The sequence below is a fragment of the Meles meles genome, chromosome 9 (genome assembly GCF_922984935.1).
Source record: "Meles meles chromosome 9, mMelMel3.1 paternal haplotype, whole genome shotgun sequence".
Taxonomy (NCBI): Eukaryota; Metazoa; Chordata; class Mammalia; order Carnivora; family Mustelidae; genus Meles; species Meles meles.
Genome location: NC_060074.1, coordinates 71,343,083 through 71,359,998, shown reverse-complemented (window position 1 = coordinate 71,359,998; position 16,916 = coordinate 71,343,083). Strand labels below are relative to the sequence as shown.

At 37.6% G+C, this 16,916-nt stretch overlaps 1 protein-coding gene across 4 annotated transcripts in view; it reads left to right on the top strand.

The window, feature by feature from the left end:
- The window catches only part of CHN1 (chimerin 1), a 215,465-nt gene that overhangs the window by 125,796 nt on the left and 72,753 nt on the right, over positions 1 to 16,916 (top strand). For 2 of the 4 annotated variants that reach the window (XM_046019506.1, XM_046019507.1), the window contains one exon: positions 1,087 to 1,375. The exons of 1 other annotated variant lie outside the window; for it this stretch is intronic. In XM_046019506.1, coding sequence (XP_045875462.1) covers positions 1,087 to 1,375 — 289 coding nt within the window. Of the gene's footprint in view, positions 1 to 1,086; positions 1,376 to 3,391; positions 3,416 to 16,916 lie in introns of those variants that run through there. One more of the 4 variants, XM_046019509.1, reaches the window with a different exon arrangement.

Here is a 16,916-nt window from a genome sequence, read left to right as displayed (position 1 = left end):
CCAACGCAGGGCTCGATCCCAGGACCCCGAGATCATGACCCGAGCCGAAGGCAGAGGCTTAACCCACTGAGCCATGCAGGCGCCCCTTCTGTGTGTTTTAAACAATGAAATTAAATATACTCTTTCTGATTTGTTCAGTTTTTAATTATGCTCACTTGGGACTGCCTTTGGGAGACCATAATACTGGCTCTTGGTGCCTTGTGGCATCAGCTTTCATAAAGTCAGGAAACAAAGTATTGAAATTATCATAAAACTAAACCATTATTCTCTAGTTTTTAAAGTATGTCACCAAAACATGACCCAAAACTGAGAACAGAATTTCTAGAGTCCAACAGTGTATGACTTCTGTGCCCTATATATACACTTCAAATATTTCTTGCTTAGACTCAAAAAAGAGACACAGAAAAATGACTACATAATAGGGAAGAGCAAGTGATTGACCCGTGGCTAGAAATCACAAAAGTATGTTTCTTTCTTTTTTATTAACATATAACGTATTTTTTGCTTCAGGGATACAGGTCTGTGAATCATCAGTCTTACAGAATTGCCCTTCTGCCCTACTGTATGGCTCAGGGTCTGGAATTCGTTCTACTTTAAATGGTTACTGGCATCATACCTAGCTGAGCCCTGAGTGAAGCTTTCCCATTGAAAGAAACAAACGCTGGGATCTGTAGTATGTTGAATATTTTTATTGATCAACTTGAGAACATGTTAATATAGAAATTTCATCTGTGATGGAACTGACCAATTGAATAAAGAAGTGTTCTAATAGGATATGAGCTTTTCCTACAGGACAATGAAGTGGTTTAAAAAGATAAACAAGAACATTTTTTTTCCTTCTAGAGGAGACATGCTTCTGGCTAGTTAACCCTAGTTGTTGCAAATTCATTCTTTGTGTGCAAGTGTTTTATTTTCTATATTCCAGACAATTCATAGAGATATAGCCACAGTTTATTTAACAGAGAAGACACACATAAACAAAGCAATAGTGGGGGTTTTTTTGTTCTTTTATTTTTTTTATTTTTTTCAGAAAGAATTCACTTGCTTACTTTTCTTAAAAACATCTTTCCCATTTCATTGAGGCAGATTTGGAAGTCAAACCAGAAACTTCAGGCTGTACTACGATGGAAAGCACTTCGTTGGGGAGAAGCGCTTTGAGTCCATCCACGATCTGGTGACTGATGGATTGATTACTCTCTATATTGAAACCAAGGCAGCAGAATACATTGCCAAGATGACGATAAACCCAATTTATGAGCACATAGGATACACAACCTTAAACAGAGAGCCAGCATACCAAAAACATATGCCAGTCCTGAAAGAGACACATGATGAGAGAGATTCTACAGGCCAGGATGGGGTGTCAGAGAAAAGGGTAAGCTACCATGAAACCACACTTGATCTTCTTCCGTTCGGGGTCTGTATGAACAAGCCATGACCGCCAGAAGAGGCTGGCTCCCCAGAGCTTTGAAAAAGATGTGCATTTTCCCTACTGTCTGGTTTTGGTGGTGCTGAGCTTTGCATATATCTAATTCTTGTTCAGTTATATCAGGTTTATGTTTGTGTTCCATGTTACTTCTTATTTCATCAGTTTCACGGCTTCAAAACTATGTTGAAAAAACGTCCCCTGATAAGAAGAAAAAAGTTCAGGGCTTTGAGTCAGAAGCATAACTGTGATCCGGAAAAGACAGCTGTATTACACGAGAAGTTGAGGAGGTCGCATAATTATCAAAACTACTTTTTTGTTCCCTTTATACATAGTTCTGTTCTTTAGCAAAATGATATATATCCATATTTTAAAATACCAGGATTAAATTTAGTCTATCCATAACTATTACACTGTTTCGAGAATCAGTCAGTCCTGAGTAACAGGAGCGTTTATCTCCTCCTGGACTCTTAAGAAGTAATTGAATCAGAAAGATTTATTTTAATTTTAAAAGATAATTTAAGTTTTTCATTGGGCATATCTTGTAGTATATTTAAAGTTAACAGTAAGTTTCAGTTCCTTGGCATTAATATTATTTTACTTTGAAAATTGTTCCTAGCTGCTTACTTATCCCTAAGAAAAAGAGTGAGAGAATTTCCTGATGTTTTATATTGTGTGGGATGTAGGTGGGAGAATTTTATGTATTCTAATTGGAATTGCATTAATCCATTCTTATATTTTCGAGACTCTCCAGTTGCCATGTTTAAGAAATGCAGTGTTACATGGCGATTTGAGCTTGGATTATGTCACCAAATAGATTTGTATGCAAATTCTGCCATTTTACCTGTTGCGTGAACTACTTCATGTCACTTAACTTTTCTATGCTTTGATGTTCTTCTTTGCAAAATTGTAGTAATAATCAAGTTGTTGTGAGAATTGACTGAAGGAGATAATACGTGTGAAAGAATTAAACAGTGGTTGGCACATAGTAAACACTCCAGTTTGGTGGTGATGTTATTTTAACAGCCATATTACCTCAAGGTGGTATCCTAAAATACTTCCAGTTGTCTTAAAGTACTTAGGTAGAGTATGGGAATCTAAAATGTTCTCATCTAGCCTCAATTTTAGTTTTTGGCCAGTCTAACTCAAAGTGACACTTTGTGGCTACAGAGAAACCAACATTTGAAATTAGAGATTGTAGAAAATGGTTTTCATATATTCCCATTTGTTAGGAACCCAGATCATTTTGGGAAGTAACCAGGATTTAGAATCCTAAAAGTTGTGCTGTATCTAATATTGTTCTTTTCACTCTCTAATTCCCATTTTCTCACTTTTGGTTATTTTCCATTCATGGCCTTTTTCAATAATGGTTGTATTTAAATATCTCTAACACTGAAAATATATTTTATGCAACTGTGATAGAATAATCTAAGTCAACATTTGTGAAATATTTTTACAGTGTGTGCATGTGGGTTTTTTAGAGTTGATCAGCCTAATGATAACCTTTGCTAGTGCGTTCTGGATATACTTTTCAACATTAAGAGACTTCGGCTATTCCCCGTGGGGCTAATCATTTAACCCCTTAAGGTCTTGGTTGTCCCTCCTACAACGAGCAAATAGCATTCACAAAGGAAAGACACTCAGGCAGCTAATGCCTGGAGGACCCTTTCAGCTCTAGGATCCATGAGTCCCCCTGTGTTCTGGCAACAACCCTTGTTGCCCAGACTGTCTTGTGCTGATGACCAGTGATAGCCACGTAGAGTGAAAGAGCTGGGCCTGGAAACTAGTTCTCACCAGCAGTACATAATTATGAATCACTTTAAAAATTATCCTTTGTTTTAAACTGCATGCATCTTAAGTCTAGTTGGCTTAAAATCTACTCACTCAAAAATAGATTTATTTTATTTATAGGTGTCATCCAACAGGACAGGGATGATGACCTGTTCAAGAGCTTGACACATTGATTCCCTGTCACAGTTGATGACATTTGTAAGTAAAGACAATCATGTTTAATTGATTTAAAATATCTCTTGCCACAAGTATCGTTTAGTAAATATATTATTGGGTCCTGAATAGCTAACCCCCCTCTTGTCCGTGAGGGGTTTGCCTTTTCCTCAGAGGCAAAAAGCGTTGATGTTGTAGGAGTTAGTATGCTGCCGTGGAAAGGTGCCCGGTGTTGGAATTAAGAGCTAGGTTCCAGTTCTCCTACGGGAATTGATTTCATGGGTCACTTTGGACAAACTGCTTCGCTTCTCTGAGACTGTATTTCTCCACCTTTAATAAGAGGGCTTTGGACTAGATAGTCTCAAGATGTGGCTCTTGTTATAGTCTGTGATGCTTCAGGGAGTGTAGGTGTTGTACGAGAGAGAGAACATGGTACTAGAAATAGCACTAGAAATGGATCCTAAAACGGGAGCTCTCTTTTCAGCTTATCCACCAACTAATCGAATCTTTTCAGGGCAATCCCCTAGCCTTTTTGGACTTCAGATTCTTCACAGATAAGGGGTTTTCTATAAGGCAGTATAATTTTACAAGAGTTTCATTATAAATACTTGCTGCAAAAAGGGCTCTGTGCTCAAATAGGTTTGATTAAAAAACCAAGTCTCTCTTTTTTTTAAACTTACCTATTTCTTTTCTTTGGACTTCCGAGTTTCGCTATAACCTATTATATATTATGACTCTCCAAGAGTGTTCCCAAACTCATCTGGATCACCCCACCACTATTCAGAAAATTATTTAGGAAAATCATGTTTCATGAAATCCACTTGGGGAAATTCTAGACCAGATAATCTCTTAAGGCCTTCCGTTGTTCTAAAACTGAAGGATAAAAATTCTATGTGTATTTTTTTTTCCCCAGTCCTTAAGGTGTAAGTTGAGCATCCGTGCTTTGTGGAAGGTTGTCAGGATGGTTTTATGGCCATAAAGTTGTTGCCGCAGGAAGTGAATCCTGAGCTGTCCCTCAGAAATTTCATGGCTGTTGTGAGGGGGGAAAATTGTTCTTTCAAGTGACATCTATGTCATTTTTTCATTAACTGTTTAAGTTGCTTCTCCAGCTTGAAATATCAATAAGAAAGTTAAATTTTTTTTTCAAAAAACATTGAGAGAAATTTAATCATGAAGTTGTAGCATGTTGAAAAGCCAAACTTCTTCTCTTCTAAAATGGCTTAACTTTAGTGTCCAGACTGGCCATAGCCCAGCTTTTATTAGTGGCTTTTTAAAAATTTATCTTGGAACTATATTTAAATAATTTCTTTCTCCAAGGAGTAAATATAGTATGTTCGCTTCAACAGATACCGAACCAATGGCTGAATGCAACAATTTTTGTGATGATTTTTACTTATTATTAATGTAATTTTAAAATTCTCCAAAGCCATGTTATAAAAATGCCTCATAACTGTTAATAATATAAGCTGTCAAATATATAATTTGCATTTCAGAAACTGTTCTATGAGTCAGAATTCTGAATCTTGCCAGAACCTCTTTACTTGGATTTAATCTTCTAAGCCCCGAAATTTTCTCACGTGTTAGAATGACCTGCGATGGCAAGGGTATGCAGAATCCATTTATTGGTTTTATGGAACTGCACCGGGCCAAATAACCTCTGTGTGTGTGTGTGTGTGTGTGTGTGTGTGTGTGTGTGTGTGTGTGTGTGCGTGTGCGTGCTTTTCTTCCATTGGAAGTTTGGGATGGATGCGATGCTTGGCATACTGTCATATTACTTTATTCTTAAGGAATTTCTTTCACATTTAAATTCTATTTTTTAAAGACTTTTTTGGGGATCACCACATTGTGTATGTATTGAAAAGTCTTGTGAAATTTGAAGTTGAAATGTAATCAGGGCCCTGCCAAAGAACCGCCGTAATTATTGGAATTCTTTGAGTACCTCCATAAAGTGATGGGGTTGTATGCTCCTGGGAATGCTGAATGGGGCACAGTTGTTCCGGTCTACTAATTGTCTTATTCTCCCATAAAGCAACTCTTCTAAATGTTTTTACTTTGCTTCAGATATACTTAGATATATAGTAAGCTGTTTCTGTCCATATAATCTGAATGTAGAAATCAGCAGGGAAGCCATACTTAAGTTTAATCATTACAAAAGCAGCAATACCATAGGAGTGGGTAGCATGAAGCAGTCTCTAGAAAACTGTTTGATTTCTTGATTTTGTGCTTTCCCACTTTTTAAGACCTGTCCTTTTCCTCGCCCTTCCTCATTCCTCCCGAACCTCTGCTCCTCCTGTTCATCTCCTTCCTAGTGCTGCCTTTATCCACATCTATCCCTCTCTCCCCTAGTCAAATTTACACGCTCACGTTGCCCCTGTGGCTCTTTCAAGGTTAGGACTGGTCATTCCAGGGATGAACAGGCCCTTGGAGAGCTGCCACATGTGCCCAGGGTCACCTATTTGTATCAAAAAGCCAATTTAGCAATTTATAAGGAAGACGGCAGTTGCCCTACAGAACTTCTAATCGTGAGTTTGTCCTCAGTAAATATCCTTCTAAAGAATCAAGTAGAGTTATGGGGCGCCCGGGCGGCGCAGTGGGTTGAGCGTCAGGTTGTGAATGCAGGGCCATGGGATTGAGCTCAGCACAGAATCTGCTTGGATTTCTCTTTCCCCCTTTTCCAACCCCCTGCACGCTCTCTCTCTCACTTAAATAAAGAAATCTTTTAAAAATTAAAAAAAAGTAGAGTTAAAAAAAATTCCTACATAGTCAGTATATTAGTATATATTAGTCTGTGTCCTCTTGAGCAAGTCCTAGATCTCCCTGGGTCCCAATTCATCTCAGTCTCTAAAATGAGGACAGTGGATTCCATTACATTGGTGGTTATGAGTATTCATGAAATTTTATAAAGTGGTCTTCTTTGTATGTGATACGTTACTGCCCTTTGTGATCAGAGCGATCGCCAACCAGATGCCCTTCGTGGGTCTGAGTACTGCTCCCCCAGCCCACGCTGGGAACAACATGTTCAGATTTCTCATCAAGATGCATGTTCTCATTGCTTGAAGTGCCCTCCAGGTTCACAGGATGACAGCTGGTGGCTCCTAATTCCTTCATCCAAGAGTGGCACTTCTCTTTTAGTAACGCTGTGACACCTCTAATTGTGTCTAATCAGGAGGCATGTGTCTTTGCCCAATAATGTCCTAAGGAATTTTAAGGCTAAAATGTTATTTTTCTGCGGTTATTTGTACTTTAGTATTGACCAGTATTTTAACTCTACTTTTCCCTGAATGTAAGACAAGGTACCAGATTCTTTGCCTGCCAGTGAACTTTTATTGAATGTGCATCCCATGGGAGCCCATTAGCATCTCTCAGATTTCCCTTGACTTCTAACAATCCCTTAACTCCAGCTAGGCAAGCCCTCTCCTTCCTTTGCCTTAACATCTTCACACTTCATTTTCTAAATAGTCTTCCATGAGCTGTCTGTATCAATAAACTCTTTTTGTTACTCAGGAGTTATCTTGGAACATAAACAGGTTAAAAGCATTGCAGCGCACCTGGGTGGCTCAGTCAGTTAAATGTCTGCCTTCTGCTCTGGTCAGGATCCCAGGGTCCTGGGATCAAGCCCCACATCGGGCTCCCAGCTCAGCAGGGAGTTTGCTCCCCTCTCTTCGTCTGCCCTGCTTGTACTCTCTCTCTCTCTTTCTCTCAAATAAGTAAATAAAACCTTTTAAAAAAAATTGCAGAAATATCCCCATTTTTTCTTTCATCTCCATGAACTAGCATCTTTCAAAATTAATTGCATTTAACTCAACATTTATTGCATACCTCCTGTTTGTAAGAAAACAGGCTAGGCTCTGGAAGGGATAAAAGATGGACAAGATGTAAGCCCTGCCTCAGAGAACTTCCATGTTAATGTTTTTATTGTTTCTGCCTTATTTAGGGATATTGCTAGTAGGAGGCAACCTGCCTATATAGTCTGTATAGTGTCACAGGTTAGTACGTACTAAGTTGGATTCACCAGATTTGAGTTTGCTTCTCTAATAGCCCAGCAGATGAGAGAAAACACTTTTGTTGACAAGCATACTAATTTTTCAGAATTGTGGATCAGAAATCAACTTGACATTCTGTCATTCCACCCCAGTTTCAAGGCGTAAGTCCCCTAGTATTGGTTCACCTCTGATTTGGCACCTTGGATTTTATATACATAGCTGTTGACTAACCAGATGAACAAACAAATGAGTACATTTTATGAATTCAGCCAAATCCAAGGCCCTAATATAATGTCCTCAGACTGAGAAAGGAAAGTAGAGTAATTGAAGTTGATTTCTTACTCTACATTTTTTCCTTTAAGACCTCAGAATCCTTAGAATGTTCCTAATTCCACAAAGCATCTGAGGTAAAGAAAAGTTGTCTTTGTGACATGAAATGATTTGTGAAAAGTGGTGGCCAGATGCACCTCTTCAGGGATATGTGCAAAGAAATCAATGATAGAGTGGCATCTCCCCAAACTTATAGTTATCAGGTTATGTGTTGGGGACAATCTAGACCCCACCAGAGAATCTCATAATGATTAAAGAAAACTCAAAGGGGGCCCAGGAAATTTTTTGCACAAATCTCATCTGCTCTTCCATCTTATCACCCACAAAAAGGATTAGTAACTGAAAGCCATTAGGGAAAACCAGATGGAAAGATGAAAATGGAAGATAAACATCAATTCCTCAGCTCCAAAAACCAGGCCAACAGAAAACCAAATTGTAATTTACCAAGCCAGCTGCAGTTTGGGAAGATTTGTGTATATGAGCCAATTAAACAAACAAAATCTTCAATTACTGGCTTGAGGGTTGGAAAAGGAAGCTATAAGAAATTCTTTCACAATTGATTTTCATAGTCTTGAGCATTTTGGTGGGGAAATAATCATTGGTGGCCCATCCATTTAACTTCGTGAAACAAATCGGCTCTCGTGGCTTTAAGAGTAATAGCATTCTGGGGTCCAAAACAAGTTGAGACGATCAAGCAATAATCTGGCTTTCCCATGTTGTCCACACACCAGTTCCATGGGCAATTCTAAAATAAAACTGTCCGGTTTCAACAAATCCTTATATTCGACCTCATGCTAAATGATTTGGATTTGTAATGTTCATTATGCTTTTGGCTTTTATATATAAAATTTTATATATTTTTATATATTTTTAAATATATATCATATATCTAGATGTTATTTTCCTTTATATCTGGGGTCATTCCTCTTTCTCTGACAATTAGACCACTCAGAGACTGGCAAATCAGAGTCATGTCCTGAGCCTTAACTTACTCAAGTTATGAGAACTTGTTTTCATACGGCCTTGTAAGTTAGTTCTTAACTCTTCTTGGGTCTCCTCTGAGTAACTACACGTGGTTAGAAATGCTCAAACCTGGGCATTATATTGCAAAAATAGATTCATTCAGTAAGAAATTCTAGACATCTGTAATGTCAACTTATCATGCCCTTATTCAGGTCTCCTTTTAAGTGTGTTGCTATATTAGTTCATTGTTTTGTTCAGTAACTCAAATGAATCAGCTTTGTTATCCTATTTCCCTAGCTTCTAAAACCATTCAGTGAAAATTTACTAGATGCTGTAGGCTTGCTGATGACCTAAATTTTACAACTTAAACATTATCTTTGATAATTTTTTTTTTCTGTTTTAGGAAGCTTTTTCTTTTTTTATTTTATTTTATTTTATTTATTTGTTTTTTTAATCTTTTTTTTTAAAGATTTTATTTATTAATTGACAGAGAAAGATCACAAATAGGCAGACAGGCAGGCAGAGAGAGAGAGAGAGAGAAGCAGGCTCTCAGCTGAGCAAAGAGCCTGATGTGGGCTCTATCCCAGGACCCTGAGATCATTTTTTTTTTTTTAAAGATTTTATTTATTTATTTGACAGCAAGAGAGAGAGAGAGAGAGAGAGAGATCACAAGTAGGCAGAGAGGCAGGCAGAGAGAGAGAGGGAAGCAGGCTCCCTGCCGAGCAGAGAGCCCGATGCGGGACTCGATCCCAGGACCCTGAGATCATGACCTGAGCCGAAGGCAGCGGCTTAACCCACTGAGCCACCCAGGCGCTCCCCTGAGATCATTTTTTAATGGAAGCCACCCAGGTGCCCCATTTTTTAAAAAATTTTAATTCCAGTATAGTTAACATATAGTGTTATATTTTGGGGTGTACAGTGTAGTAATTCAACAATTCTATACATTACTCAGTGCTCATCAAGATAAGTCTACCCTTGGGACACCTGGGTGACTCAGTTAAGCATCTGACTCTTGATTTCTGCTCATGTCATGATCCAGGGTCTTGAGATCAAGCCCTGAGTTGGACTCCGTCCTGAGCATGGAGCCTGTTTAAGAGTTTCTCTCTCCTTCTTCCTCTGCTTCTCCCCACTCACATGCTCACTAGCTCGCTCTAGCTCTCTCTCTCTCTCTCACAGAAACAGAGAAGTGTACCCTTAATCCCTTTACCTTTTCACTACCTTCCCCGACCTCTCCTCTGGTAAACATCTGTTTGTTGTCTGTAATTAGAGATAGTTTCTCTATTGTTTTTTGGTTTGTCTTTTTTTCTTTATTCATTTGTTTCTTAAATTCCACATGAGTGAAGTCATAAGGTATTTATCTTTCCCTGAATGACTTATTTCACCTAGGATTTTGTCCTCTCCATCTCTCCATGTTGTTGCAAATGGCAAGATTTCATTCTTTTTCATAGCTGTTATGCTATTACATATATATGTATGTATGTATAATGTTTTGTTATATATATACACATGTATGTATGTATGTATAACACATTTTATTCATCCACCGGTGAATATTTGGGCTGCTTCCATGATTTGGCTGTTGTAAATAATGCTGCAGTGAAGACAGAGGTACATATCTTTTCAAATTGGTATTCTCATATTGTTTGGGTAAATACCCAGTAGTGCAGTTACCAAATCATATGGTAATTCTGTTATTAATTTTCTGAGGAACCACTGTTTTCCACAGTGGCTGCACCAGTTTGCATTCCTACCAAGAGTGCATGAGGGGTTATCTTTGATTATTTCTAACACACTTCACAATAAGTTTGTACTTATTTCCCAGCAGTGTTTGATAGTTACCTTTAGTATAAAATTTCTTTTAAAAGCAAAGCTTCTATACAAGCTGCAGATTATGTAGCAGCATCTTAAGACATTTGCACCTTTCTTTCTTTCACCCACTCAACAGAAGGAGAGCCTGTTGTGGGTATAGTTCGCTTAATAACTTTAGAATGATCTTGGGCTGCTGTCCAAGTTTATAGGAAAAAAAAACCAAAAAACTGTAGTTCTCCTATCCCTTGAGAAAGTTCTGTTTTTCCTTGTGATGGGGAAACTCTGCAAATTAGCAAGCCCTATCTCTTTATAGGCTCATTTTCCAAGAATGTTTTATAAGTCAACTTTATGGAGGTATAATTCATACAGTAAAATGCACAGTTACATGTATAGTTTGATAAGCTTTGACAAATATACACACCTGTGTAACCACTGTAATCAAATATAGCACATTTCATTACTCCATGAAATTCCCTAGTGTCTCTTTGCAGAAAATCGCACCCCCATCCCCCTGTCCCAGGACAACCACGGATTAGATTTCTATCCCAACAAGATAGTTTTTTTGAGTGTTGCTATGACAGGTGGCATTCTATTTAATGTTTTAATGTTCCACATTTACAGTATTTTTTTTGCCTTCATTTTGTCTCTTTCTTATAAATACATCTTTTTATTTAAATACCTACCTTTCTTATCTTAATTTTAGGTGTAAAATTTCTCAAGTCATATTATTTTAGGGAAATATGGGCAACACAAGAATTATTGAGGTGTAGTGCTGATTGCAGGGCACTATCACTTGTTGACCGTTTCAATCCTGTCATGGGCTTTTCACTTTTTTTTTTTTTAAGATTTTATTTATTTATTTGACAGAGATCACAAGTAGGCAGAGAGGCAGGCAGAGAGAGAGGAGGAAGCAGGCTCTCTGCTGAGCAGAGATCCTGATGTGGGGATGGATCCCAGGACCCTGGGATCATGACCTGAGCTGAAGGCAGAGGCTTTAGCCCACTGAGCCACCCAGGCACCTGAGCTTTTCACTTTTTAACCAATAATAAGGACGGCAATAAATGTGGGTCCACAATGAGAGAGGATTCTTAGGGAAGAAGATCTGCTCTGCCCAATCTTGTACCTGAGCCAGAAGCTCTCAGCCAGCCCTCATTTAATCACTGGCTGTCTCTTGGCCATTCCTCTCTGGAGTAGGTCCCATGGCAGATGTTAGTCACAGTCACAGTTGGCGGGTGTCAACTCTCTGGATGTGAACTGTACCATGCAGAACCAAATATCACAGTGAGAAAAACTACCATTTCTGCTTTCCTCCTTTCCGTCTACCCAGAAGGAAAAGGCTTTGTTTGTAGAGTGGTATGATTTCAGAATTCCCTGTGGAATACCACTGAAACATATTTTTGCCCCAATTTTATTGAGACCACTCAAACATTTGGATATCTCTCCCTATAATCCTTTTTTTTTTTTTTTTTTTTCCTCCCTATAATCCTTAAAAGCTTGCAGGTACAACCCACTCGAGAATCCTGTAGACTAGAGTTCTCTGCCCAGTCCCAGCTGAAGACTGATACTCTCTTGTATAACAAGCTCCTGTGTGTGGACTGTGGGTTGTATATATTCCTGGAGAAATGGTTTTAAGTTGTCTCCTATCTTCCTCAGATCAAGCTATTGGTATATGAGTGAATGAGGGGAATGCTACTAGATGCAGAGCCTTGGCTTCACTCTATTTCTTAAAAATAGTTTTAACCATTTGCATATGAAATTTAGTAATCATTTTCAATGCAGTTTAATTAGAGTAGGCTCTCCAGTGATCTGGAATAGTCGCTAAGACAAACAGGTCTCAGGAGCACAAAAACTTCTTTCTTGTGACCCTCTTGGAATCCCACATGGTTTTTGGCCGCCTTGTGGGGGTCTAGTGTTTTTTCTTTTCTAATTTTCTTTAATTGTATTAACATGTAGTGTATTATTTGCCCCAGGGGTACAGGTCTGTGAATCATCAGTCTTACACACTTCACAGCACTCACCATAGAATATACCCTCCCCAATGTCCATCACCCAGCCACCCTATCCCTACCCCCCACCCCCAGCAACCCTCAGTTTGTTTCTTGAGATTAAGAATCTCTTATGGTTTGTCTTCCTCCCTGGTCCCATCTTGTTTCATTGTTTCATTTTTCCCCCTTCCTTCCCACCACAAACCCCAACCTCCCCCCACCTCCCTGCCTCTCAAATTCGTCATATCAGAGAGATCATATGATAATTGTCTTTCTCTGATTGACTTATTTTGCTCAGCGTAATACCCTCTAGTTCCATCCACGTTGTTGCAAATGGGAAGATTTCAGTTTTCTGATGGCTGCATAGTATTCCTTTGTATCTATATACCACATCTTCTTTATCCATTCATCTGTCAATGGACATCTAGATTCTCTCCATAGTTTGGCTGTTGTGGACATTGCTGCTATAAACATTTGGGTGCACGTGCCCCTTCGGATCATTACATTTGTATCTTTAGGGTAAATACCCAGTAGTGTGATTGCTGGGTCATAGGGTAGCTCTATTTTAAACTTTTTGAGGAATCTCCCTACTGTTTTCCAGAGTGGCTGCACCAGCTTGCATTCCCACCAACAGTGTAGGGAGGTCTGGTGCTTCTTAAGCCTAGGAGGACTGGGTATAATGGTCGAGAGAGGAGAGTACCAGAGTGTGAAAACAGTAGAAAATTGTAGAAATGTTTTATTTACACTGACTCTTTCACTGCGTTATGTCTATGTGAACAAGTCCAATCATGTTACCTGAAACTACTCTTTTTTTTTTTTATAAGATTTTATTATTTGAGAGAGCGAACTGAGAGAGGCGTGAAGTGGGAGTGGGGCACAGAGCGAGAGGGAAGAGCAGTTTCCCAATGAGCAGGGAGCCTGATAAAGGGCTCAATTCCAGGACCCTGGGATCACAACCTAAGCTAAAGGCAGACGCTTAACCAACTGAGCTACCTAGGTGCTCCCTAAAACCATTCTTAAATTTAAGAAAGGAATTTTGATGATATATCTAGTGAATTAGTTTAGGAGAGTTTTTTTTCCCTTAGTCTTAAAGAAATACATGTTCTTTATAAAAAACTTGAAAAATAGGAACTAAAAAAAAAAAGATTACCCTTAGCTTCACTATCCACAACTGTGTTAACATTTTAATGGATTTCGTTCTAGTTCTCCTATGCACAGATTATTTTAAACTTTTATGTTTTCATCATACAAGTAATTCCTGTTAATTTCCTACAAAAATAATAAAACATTGAAAAAACAGAGGAGTGTTAAAATCACACCAAATCCCACTATTGAGGGATAACATAACCAATAATATTCTGTTTATCCTTCTAGAACTTGTATGTGTGTGTGTCTGTCTGTCTGTGTGTGTGTGTGAGAGAGTGAAAAAGAGAAAGGAAAGAGAAAATATATTTCTTCTATATGAACTGCCTTATAATTTGCTTTATTGTTAGGAAAAATCTTTCCATGTGAATAAAATGTATTTCTGCTCATTTGTTTTAGATAGCTACATAACATTCCATTGTGTTTATATACAACAGTTGTTTAGCCAATCCCTTAATATATTTTTTCATTCATTCATTTTATAAATATTTATTGAGTAACTGATTAGGGCTACTGTGATTAGAATAAGGCAACCGTGGATCTTCTCATGAAGCTAATTTTCTGTCTTGTACACCAACAATATTAAAAAGAAACTTAAAGATTAGCCTCATGATTTGGGGCGCCTGGGTGGCTCGGTCGTTAAGCATCTGCCCTCGGCTCAGGTCGTGATCCCAGAGTCCTGGGATCAAGTCGTGCATCAGGTTCCCTGCCCAGCCCGGAGTTTGCTTCTCCCTCTGACCTTCACCCCACTTGTGCTCTCTCTCTGTCTCTCTCAAATAAATAAATAAAATCTTTTTTAAAAAATTGTCTTCATGATTTTAAATGATGGTGAGATGAGGGTACAGATAGAAAAACTCTTTTTGCCTAAAAATTTTGTTCTTAAGTGACTGATAACCATTGCTTTTATAATAAGTCTTCTTTAAGTAATCTTTTTTCAAAAACATTAAGTAATAATGTTTCCTTTGCTTATTCAGATTAGCATAATTTAGATTATACTAGTCATTTTGGTAGACTTTCTAAATTTAGAATTTTGTTTATTCTTGATAAATGGCTTTACCCTTTCAAATAAAAAAGTTTTTCCAGAATATTTAAGGCTCTAAAAATCAGTATTTCTTCAGAAATAATGATAATTAACCAAAAATTTCAATTTATAAGTTAATTAATTTGGGAGACAACTTAAAAGCATATAGTTTTTTCTTGGCATCATCTCTATCTTTAAAATGTATAAGACTTTCACATGAGAGAACCCTATTTCTGCATTTGTTGAATATAGAGAGTTGCACATTAACTTCACATGTGATCACAGCCAAGCTTGTCTACTCTTAAGCGTTACCTAGTTATAAATTAATGAAGCATTTTGAGGGAAAGGATTTCCATAATTTATATCTGTAGCGTGCTTTAGCGGTGGTGAGGAGGGTGGTCTTAGCTAAAACTATTATTTAAGCCAGAACTATTTTGATATCTTGTGTACATAACATTCTAATTACCACTTACTTCAATTTGGATAGTGAAATCTCTTTGTCCCTTATAGATAAAGACCCTAAAATGCCTTTGTCTAATTAATGAATGTGACAAATGCTTTTATTTGGAAGCAGCATTTATTGTTACTGAGGAGGGGGTAATTTTTTCCATATCTATTTTTTTAGTTCATAGTGATATTGGAGTTTAAACAAATGTTTTTATTTTTCACTTTTGGTCTCTTACAAAAATATTCTAAACTTTGAAGGTAAAAAAAATTTTTTTAAACAGAACCTAAATAGTAACAGATCTTTAACATTTGGTCTGGTGTTAAGACTCAGAAGATTTTCTGTAGCCATGTATGCTAGTGTTTGATCATAGCTTTGGAGCAGTCCACAGCTTATGGTTCAAATGTTCTTTTTATGCTATTTCTTTCTTTAATTCCTTATTTTTTGAGATTTGTTTTCCAGAAAGATCTACCTTTCCTTCTCAAAAACAAGTATGTCGAAAGGACCTTTGATTTTCATGTTATCTCTTATTTATCCAGCCATTCTAGCATACACCCAAAACATTTTTTTTTTTTAAATTGGGCATCCCCCTGGGATCGAATGTCTGCTTGTCTTATGACTTTAATGATGTCACCTTAAGCACAGGCCTGAGTTGAAGAACTCAGCCTCAGGATTGTTAAGTCTTTGAGCCAGTGACATATTTCTCTGTGCTTCAGAAAATTGAAGGTCTCTTCTAGCTTCCCAATTAACATGTCTGAGTGTTGTAAAACTAAAAATAATAATAGAAATAACTAACATTTATTGAGCCTCATTGCGTCAGAAAGTGTGCTGAGTATTTCACCAGACTATCTGCTTTAATCTTTCCAGCAATCCTTTTGAGGGTAGGTATTATGATAACATGGCTATCTTTGGGGATGATAGGTTTATGGAGAGTTACCAAGGGATTCTAGGGGTGTGTGTGTGTTTTAAGATTTTATTTATTTGACAGAGAGAGAATGAGAGAGAGTGGGGCAGGGAGGGTCAGAGGGAGTAGCAGACTCCCTGCTGAGCCCAATGTGGGACTTGATCCTGGGACTACAAGATCATGACCTGAGCTGAAGGCAGTCGCTTAACCAACTGAGCCACCCAGGCGGCCCTCTAGGGGTGTGTTTTAATAGTGCATACTTTATTTTTAACAATGAAATTACAAAGGACAACCAGACCCCTTCCACCAAATGCCCCTTGGTATCATCATAGAGATGAAACTAAATAGATCACAATTTTTTGAGTAATTAGATTATTCAAAAAGGAAGAAGTTAAGATACCTTGGAGGCTCCCCAAAGGCAGTCGAAGCTTCAGATGGGTCCTTCACCCACTGAAGCTTGTCACACTAGAACTGCAATGCTTAGGTTCAGCTTTTTTTTTTTTTATAAACTTATCAAATGTTAAAAGAATAAAAAGCTTCCCATTTATAGTACAAGAAAACCTAGAACTATTGAGTTTTTTGTATAAAAAAACGAAACATCTTGTTCCCTATGTTGTAGCTTAATTCTCTCTGTCAAACGCTACCCTCCTTTCTTTATCTTCACCACAAAAATGTACAAATCTAAATAGTCTTGTTCCTTTCATAGGAACAACAACAAAAATAAGTAAGAAAGATTTTATACTTACGTGATAGTGTAAATTATACATAAATGTGCAAAACTGTCAATAATTCAACGTGTAAACCAATATACTTAATAGAATGGAATCTATAAATTTCTTTAAAGTTTTTAATGATTGAACCAAATTAAATGATTAACATAGCTTATTTGTGTACTAATGAAATATACTTGCAACTAAGATTTATGATAAGCATGTTGCATTTATTATATTTAAGAAAAGTCAA